Below are 8,711 nucleotides of genomic sequence, written 5' to 3' on the forward strand. Positions count from 1 at the left end.
CATACACATAAAATAAAAATAGAATTTTTTTTAAAAATGAAAACAAAAGGTACCACTCTAGTTGTCAAAAGAAACTTCATTAACACATTATTAAGTTTGTGTCATTTGCCTCTTTTTTCTCCTATAGGTGGTAGTGGGCCCAGATATCATGCTGCCTGAGGGCTCGGTGATCTCTTTGCACCCTCCAGATGCAGAAGAAGATGAAGATGATGGCCAGTTCAGTGATGATTCTGGGGATGACCAAGAGAAAGAGAAAGTGAAGCTGAAAGGTGTGAGGCTTAACAGGTGTGGGGCATCTGTGCATCTCTGCCCCAAAGAAAAGCCTTATTTCGTTTCAGAGAGATTGATCCTTCTGGTTGGCCTTTTGAAAAGAGCAATGTCTTTTCCAGGTTACAATCCAGCAGAAGTAGGAGTTGCAGGCCAGGGTTACCTCTGGAAAGCTGCACACATGGACATGAAGGAAGAAGAGCTACAACAGAGTTTGTGGGGTGAGCATGTGCCTGCTGGCTTTCTACTTAATCTGAATATTTTGAAGAATGATGAATACCATGGAATCAGATTACTTACTTGATCTTCTTTTTTTATTTTACTTTATGGGTATGAGTGTTATGCCTACATGTGTATAAGTGCACCCATACCATGCAATTCCCATGGAGGTCAGAAGAGGGCACTGGATCCCCTGAAACTGGAGTTAGGGGCATTGTTAGCCACCATGTGTGTGCTAGGATTTGAACCTGGGTCTTTTGCAAGAGCAGCCAGTGCTTTTAACTGCCATCTCTCTAGCCCCTGGATCCTCTTTTCATTTTGACAGGACACATATCTGTCTGTTAGTGGCTCATCCCTCCCCACCCCTCCTTTTTTGAAAGATAGACAGGCTTTCTTATAATCCAGGCTTGAGCTTGCTCTGTAGCCAAGAATGACCTTGAGCTTCCTGATCTTCCTGCCTCTGCTGCCTGAGTGCTAGTAGTACAGTCATGCACACCATGACTGGTTTTTATGTGCTGCTAGGAATGAAATCCAGGGCTTTGGACATGCTAGGCAAGTATGCTGCCAGCTGAGCTGCATCCCCAGGCCCTCCTTTCTTTGTTGTTACCCTTTTTTGTCTACTCAGGACTCACAATCAACATGGAAGAAGAGAGTGAGACTGAAAGTGAGCGAAGTATGGATTCCGAGGAGTTGGACAGCCGAGCAGGCTCCCCTCAGTTGGATGATATCAAAGGTTAGTGGCCAGGAAAGCAGAGATGTGAACAGAAGGGGAAAGCTTCCAGTTTATTCTTTACCTTCATCAGCTAGCCAAAGGCTCATGTTCTTCCCAGAAAGGCTTTGATATAGTCAGAACTAGATGACTTAAAGCAGGGCATTCCAGATTGATGTTGGTCTATGGATTTGTTCTTTCTTTTCAGTATTCCAGAATGAAGTCCTGGGCACACTCCAGCGAGGCAAAGAGGAGAATATTTCTTGTGACAATCTAGTCCTGGAGATCAACTCTCTCAAGTAAGAGCAGTCCCTCCCTATTTTCTTTTCTGGGCTGCTCTCCCAGCTACCCAAGTAGGGGACCAAATAGAAGGCTGACAGTGTTTGGAACATTAGCATTAGCATATATCTTCCACATAGCTTTCCCTTCCATGTTGTTTCATCTGACTGCCAATGTGCTATCAAAGTCCTAATCGTATAGCTGAAAGAGGCATTGAACTCCTGGTGCCGTGCTGTATTAGTTACTTTTTTTTGGAAGAGGGTTTCCCTGAGCTCCAGCTGGCCTAGAACTTACTATGTACACCAGGCTGGCCTTAAACTCAGAGAGCGAGAGATCCTCGCAAGTACCGGGATTAAAAGCATGCTCCACCACCCCAGCTTACTTTTTTTGCTTTGACAAAATACTTGAAAAAAGCAACTTTAGGAAGAAGTGTTGATTTTGGCTCACAGTTTGAGGATACAGTCCATCATGGAGGGAAGTCATGGCAACAGGAGCTTGAAGCAGCTGGGCACAGTGCATCAGTAGTGAGGCAGCAGAGAGATGAATGCTAGTGTTCAGCTCAGGACCCCAGCCCATAGAATAGTGCTGTCCACACTTAGGATGGGCCTTCTCACCTCAACCCAGTTTAGAAACTCCATCTCACACATGCCGAGAGGTTTGTCTCCTAGGTGATTCTAGAACCTGTTAAAGTTGACAATATTAACTATCACACATGCTAATCTCCCCACAGGTATGCCTACAACATTAGTCTAAAGGAAGTGATGCAGGTACTCAGCCATGTGGTCCTGGAGTTCCCCCTGCAACAGATGGATTCCCTACTTGATCCAAACCGCTATTGTGCCACACTACTTCCTGTAAGCAAAGATTGGGGCTGGGTATAAGGAATTAAGTGTGGCAGATTTTCATCCTTGCTGTGCTTGATTTAAAGGGAAATTAGGAGTAGATGGACTTATGGGGTATTTGTTGCTTCTGGTTCCATTCGCTGCCTCTGGAAAGTGGTTGGGTTCTAGAGCAGCACTGGCTGATCTGGAGGAATCAAGTTATGTTTAATACCAAATGGTCTTTGGGACTCGCAGATTCAAAGCATACCAGGCCCCCAAAGAGACACAGAAATAGGTTTGGACACCAGGCATTCTGACATAGTTCCATAGTCCCAGCTACTCAGAGAAGTTGAGGCAGAAGGATCACTGGAACCCTGGAGTTTAGGACCAGCCCTGAGTAATACTGCAGATCTTATCTCTAAAAATAAAGTCTATAGCTGGGCGTGGTGGTTCACGCCTTTAATCTCTTGAGCTCAAGGCCAGCCTGGTCTACGTAGTGAGTTCCAGGTCAGCTGGGGCTACAGAGAGACCCTGTCTCAAAAAAAAAAATCTGTAAGACATAAAGAATAGGGGCTGGAGAGATGGTTCAGTGGTTCAGAACACTGACTGTTCTTGCAGAAGACCCGGGTTCAAATCCCAGCACCCACGTGGCAGCTAACAACTGTCCATAACTGCAGTTTCAGGGGATCCGACAGCCTCTTCTGTCCTCTGCAGGTATTGCATGAGACAGGTGCATTTATCTACATGCAGGCAATATACTCATATACATAAAATAAAAATAATATTAAAAAAAAAAAGAATAGACCTGGTCTTTCAAACCCCGTAAAAATGATCTGGCCTAGAATAATATTAACCTCTAGGCTGGGAATAGATATTTTGAGGCATTCAACAGCATCTGACCCCCTTTCACCTTCCCTAAGAAATTTCATCTTTTCCCCTATTCTCTATGTGCCGTTCCTCTGACATGATTCCTTAGAACCTTGTCCTCTGTAATGAAAACCAATCTTGTGGTACAGGAATATGCTCAGAAATATATTATAGTTCCAATCTCTTTTCCATAGCTGCTCAAAGCCTGGAGCCCTGTTTTTAGAAACTACATAAAGCGCGTAGCTGACCATCTGGAGGCATTGGCAGCCATTGAGGACTTCTTCTTGGAGCATGAAGCTCTTGTTGCTTCCATGACCAAGGTGAACTACCACCTCAAGCTTCATGTCCTGTATTTGCTTTGATGCAGACCTTCATGACCTCCATGGAGACACAAAATTGAGGCTAACATGAACCTCATGGAGTTTGTTCACAGCACCATCTGTCCCTAGAATCATGCTTATTGCTAGCATAATGCAGCATTAAGCCAGGCTGGTACTAACAAGGCAGCCACTGAGGTTGGCCTAAGGGTTCACTAACCAGCAGTAGTTCATAAAACTATACCTGTCTACCAAAATGAATAGCTCATGCTTCTCTTTTCCTTTTTTTTCCCTCGGGGGCAGGGTGGGGAGTTGGCTTGCTTCCTCACTCTCTTCCTGTCTGTCTCTGTCTCTGTCTCTCTCTTTCTCAGCCCATATTGGTCTCATACTTACTATGTAGTTGAGGATGACTTTAAATTCCTGATCCTTCTGCCTCTACCTCCCAAATTCTGGGATTCTAAGCATGCACCACCACAACAAGCTCTCTTGTCTGTTCTGAAGAGAATACTTGGTGTGTGAAAGGAAGCTGAGGGCCGGGTAGAGGTGCTAAGGTCCTCCTCTCCTCTCCAGTTTTATCCCTTTTATACCATTTTATCTTGCTGGACCCACAGGGCCCCTGAGATTCCTCTTTGCTGGCCTTCTTTAGGTACTGATGGCTTTCTATCAGCTGGAAATCTTGGCTGAGGAAACAATCTTGAGCTGGTTCGGCCAGAGGGACATAACTGACAAAGGTCAGCAATTACGCAAGAATCAACAGGTGAGTGAGGCCTCTCTCTTCTCACTAAGTTCCCTGATCCCCCACCCTAGATTCCAGGGACTTTGTGGTTAGAGCTGTTTATCTACTAAGGAGAACAGGAGGATGTTTCTCTACTAAGGAGAACATGTTTCTCCCCCAGTAGCTCTCCCCTCTGTTTCATTACAGCTGCAGAGGTTCATCCAGTGGCTGAAAGAGGCTGAAGAAGAGTCATCTGAAGATGACTGATGTCATACTGCCTACTCCATGGTGTGATTGGTTGCCCTCCTAACTGCTAGGGCAATGCAAATAGGGAGCTAGCTATAGAAGGATGAATGGCCACTGCACAGACTGACTTAAAGGAACAGAAGCTGGAACTACAGTATTTTTCCCACTGCCAGCAACTGTGCCTCCCATCCTGGCTGAAGTTGGAATGAGGAAAGTTGGGCTGCAACAAAACTCTTGCCTAGAGAAAATCTAGGCAGGCCCTGCAGGTGGAGGTAGGCCAGAGGAACAGCTTTACGCTCCAGCTTTCCCTCAGAGAACAGCAAAGAGCAGCTGGCCCTCTCTATTGTTGGTTAATGTTTAAAAAAGGGGTATATTTGGTGTCTCTCCAACTCTGACTGATCAGTCAGTAAACTGTATGACCAGAGTTCTGAATCTCTAACATGGCTGCCTTTAGCTAACACCTGGGGAAGGTGGTTGAGGGAGAGGGGTTGTTGTGGCTGCAAGGTGGTGCTGTGGTACCTGATTAATTGACCATTCCTCAGGCTCAGGAGAGGTGTCACAGCTCTGAGAAGCCATGTAACTAGTCACTCAGAGAGCCAGAATTTGATATTGAACCTAAAACTGGAGTTTGTTACTTTGCTGGATGTCTCTCTTAACCTCAACTCTGTTTCCTTTGTGAGCTCTTTGCTGTCTTCATATAGAGTGAGTCAGTAACCTCTGTTGACAGTAATTGTGGTAACAAAGGAGCTCCCCTATGTCCTAGACACCACAGACAATGGATGTCTTTCTTCATTTCAGTTGGGTAGTAAGGAAAACCTAAGGAAAAGCTTGCTGAACGCTGCTTGTGGGTACAAAGGCATTTCTGAAAAAAAAATCCAAGTATGGTGGTGCACACCTGTAGTGCTAGTACCTGGGAATGGAGGCAAGAGGTTCAAGAGGCCAGCATGAACTATTTGAGACCCTGTAGCTAAAATTCCTTCTGGAAGGGGCCAGAGAAATGGCTCAGTGGTTAAGAACACTGGTTGTTCTCGCAGAAGACCCAGGTTTGAATCCCAGCACCCACATGGCAGCTAACAACTATCCATAACAACTGTCCCAGGAGATCTGATAGCCTTTTCTGTCCTCTGAGGGCATTGCACGACATGGGTGCACTTAACCTACATGCAGGCAATACGCACATACACATAAAAAAATAAAATATTAACAAAAAATTCTTTCTGGAAGATACAACATCCAGCCCCCTCTTCCCTTGTTCTCTACAATAAACCGAGGTACAATTTCACCAAACTACAGTCTGAGAAACCAGTGAGTTTATTGGGCTTAGTTACAGAGAGTTTACTTTCAAGAGTGTGGTTGCTCCTCCTAAGGCTGCACTGGAAAGTCTCCTTTCAGGCATGGATGGTGACTGCTCCACAGCCGTGCAAAATGGTGAGAGAGTCCCCCTATTGCTTCCTCAGCTTACATATCTTTAGCCCCTCACTCTTCTGCAGCTAAGGCTGACTAGTTGGTTGGGAACTGTGGCTGACTCTCCTTGCCACTCCTTTCTTGCAGAGAGTAACTGTAAACAAGTTTGTTTGGCTGTGATGATCCTAGGCAAGCAGGTGCAACCAAGCTTGTGAAGAAGGCAGCAGTCCATAGTCTGCTGGTTGGAGGACAGTCCTATACAATAGATCTGTCCAGAGCCAGGCATGGTGGTGCATGCCTTTAGTCTCAGCACTTGGGAGGCAGAAGCAGGCAGATCTCTTGAGTTCAAGGCCAGTCTGGTCTACATAGTGAGTTCCAGTCAGGACAGCTGTGACTACAGGGAGACCCTGTCTCAAAAAGATGTGAAAAGAAAAAAAAGAAAAAAAAAAACAAAAAACAATAGATGCTGTCCTAAAAAATTTTTTTTAATTTTAAAAATTCAAAAAACAGGTTGGATCGGGAGTAGCATGATTTATTTGATTTACTTTAGTTTCAGTCTTACCAGGTACAGGACTAGTGCTTAGAGAGCATAGGACAATGATAATTTTACCTAATAGTATAATTGAATAAGCAACTATGAGGCACCTCTGATCTGTCCCAAATTAGTAACACAGATCAGAAATGACAACATTTTAGTAAGGAGGGGTAAATAGGGAAGGCTTTACCACATTGTCAAGCAAAGGTGGCTTACAAAATAAGAAAGGTTAGGAGAGCACACAAAAAACAAAGAATTTCCAATTAAATTTGGAAAATTAAACAGATAAGCTTTTTTTTGCTCCTTCCAAAAACCAGTTAGACTGCCACCTGGGCAAGGTGCCTCACGCCTTTAATCCCAGCGCTCTGAGGCAGAGGCAGGTGGATCTCTGTGAGTTCAAGGCCAGCCTGGTCTACATAGCAAGTTCCAGGCCAGCTGGGGCTACAGGGAGACCCTGTCTCAAAAAGAACAAACAAAAAGAAACCATATTAGACTGCCATAAAGGAGTTCTTTTGAAAAGGCAGGTGAGCCCATAAAGAAAACTGGAGATAACAATGAGAGATGTCAGTGTTTAGAAAAATTAAAAATGGAATAATAAAAGGTGGCTTAGAATAGTTGGGTTCAATTTGCTAGAGGAGAGTGTTATTAACAAGCAGCAAGCCATTGTGGCTTTTAGAACCAGTAGATGTGTAGCACCTCAGACGAAGGTAAGGACTGGGTCTTAGAACTGGAGATGCAGTGAGAGGAGATCTCACAAAGATCCTTTCCTGAAAAAGCTCCTACACACAAATACCATTGATACATGTAGGATCCAGCCAGTTGATTATCTTTCTCTGCAAGAAATGGGCAATTTAGTCTTTGGAGAAATGGTAGGGAGGAAATCACCAAAGAAATACTTTCAAGAAGTCATGAGAAGCCAGGCGTGGTGGCACATGCCTTAATTCCAGCATTCAGGAGGTAGAGGCAGTCATATCTCTGTGAGTTTGAGGCCACCCTGGTCTACATAGCTCCAGGCCAGCTGGAGCTACAGGGAGACCCTGTCTCATAGAGACCAAAAAAGAAAAGTCATGAGAAACCAGGCATGGAGCGGGCCTATAATCCCAGCATTTTTTTTTTTTTTTTTTTTTGGAGACAAAGTCCTTATAGCCCCAGCTGGCCTGGAACTCCCTATGTAAACCAGACTGCTGCCTCTGCCTCCTGAGTGCTGGGATTAGAGGCATGTGCCACCACTCCTGGCTAATTCCAGCACTTGGAAGGTGGAGGCAGAGAAATCAGGAGTACTTAGCTATACAGCCAGTTTGAGAGCACCTGAGATTATGTGCCACCCTATCTCAAAAAGTTACAAGTTTCCAGATTGACAGACCCCATGGGTTCCCAGCATAATGAAAGTCTCATGAAATACCAAGTTGTCAAGAACAACTTAAACAGTCATAGCCTCTGAACTCAGTCCCAAATGAAATGGGGACAGTGATGGGCTATTAAGTTAAATGTGAAGACTTATATGAAAGTATGTGTGTGGTAAGAACAGTACATCCATACACATTGATTGACTTGAACCCCCAGGCCAAAACAATAGCTTAAAAAAGTGGCCTAGGAATGTTAACATTTTTTTTTTCTCCTTGATTATCCCCCCCAAGAAACTTTCCCACCACTTTACTACCCTACAGTGAAACTTAGTCATTAGTAAATCTTGTACATAGAGCTTCCAATAGTATTTTAGTTACTTAAATGTGAGTAGAAGCCAAGTTCCAAATATTTGAAGAATCTTCCAACATAAAAGGCAGAGAAAAAAAAATGCAAAGGAAAACAAACAAAGGAAGCAATGGTAAAGTACATTACTCTGAAAACTTTACTTGAGAAAAGCTATCATTAGGGTTTGGAAAATTCCAAAGAGGGAAGACATTGTGTCTATGAAGAAAAGTGTTATGAAAAGGAAGAATTGGGGCTAGAGATATGGTTCAGCACTTAAAAGCACTGGCTCTTTCATAAGACTCTGGTTTGGTTCCCAGCACCCACATAGTGGCTAACAATCATTGTAATGCCAGTTCCAAGGACTCTGATGCCCTCTTCTGGCCTTTGTGGGCACCGCATGCACATGGTACACTTACATATATGCAGGCAAAACACAATTTTTTAAAAAAATTATGTGTATGAGTGTTATGCATGCATGTATGTAAGTAAGCACACCTGTGTCATTAAATGCACAAAGAGGTCAGAAGAGGGTGTTGGATTCCCTGCAACTGGAGTTACACATGGTTGTTAGCTGCCATATGGATGCTGGTATTTGAACCTGGGTCTTCTGCAAGAGCAGCCAGTACTCTTAACCCATGAG

General features: G+C 44.1%; 1 protein-coding gene across 1 annotated transcript in view; it reads left to right on the top strand.

Annotated features, from left to right (window-relative positions):
• Eif2b5 (eukaryotic translation initiation factor 2B subunit epsilon) overlaps positions 1-5,096 on the top strand; it is an 11,845-nt gene extending 6,749 nt beyond the window's left edge. Inside the window, exons 9-16 of the mRNA XM_008831266.3 lie at positions 128-269; positions 390-488; positions 1,112-1,219; positions 1,404-1,494; positions 2,205-2,328; positions 3,357-3,482; positions 4,126-4,236; positions 4,402-5,096. Of these exons, the coding sequence (XP_008829488.1) occupies positions 128-269; positions 390-488; positions 1,112-1,219; positions 1,404-1,494; positions 2,205-2,328; positions 3,357-3,482; positions 4,126-4,236; positions 4,402-4,461 (861 nt within the window). The 3' untranslated portion in view covers positions 4,462-5,096. The remainder of the gene's footprint in view (positions 1-127; positions 270-389; positions 489-1,111; positions 1,220-1,403; positions 1,495-2,204; positions 2,329-3,356; positions 3,483-4,125; positions 4,237-4,401) is intronic.
• The last annotated feature ends 3,615 nt before the right edge of the window (positions 5,097-8,711 follow it).

Source organism: Nannospalax galili, unplaced genomic scaffold (assembly GCF_000622305.1).
Source record: "Nannospalax galili isolate Female #2095 unplaced genomic scaffold, S.galili_v1.0 scaffold315, whole genome shotgun sequence".
Taxonomy (NCBI): Eukaryota; Metazoa; Chordata; class Mammalia; order Rodentia; family Spalacidae; genus Nannospalax; species Nannospalax galili.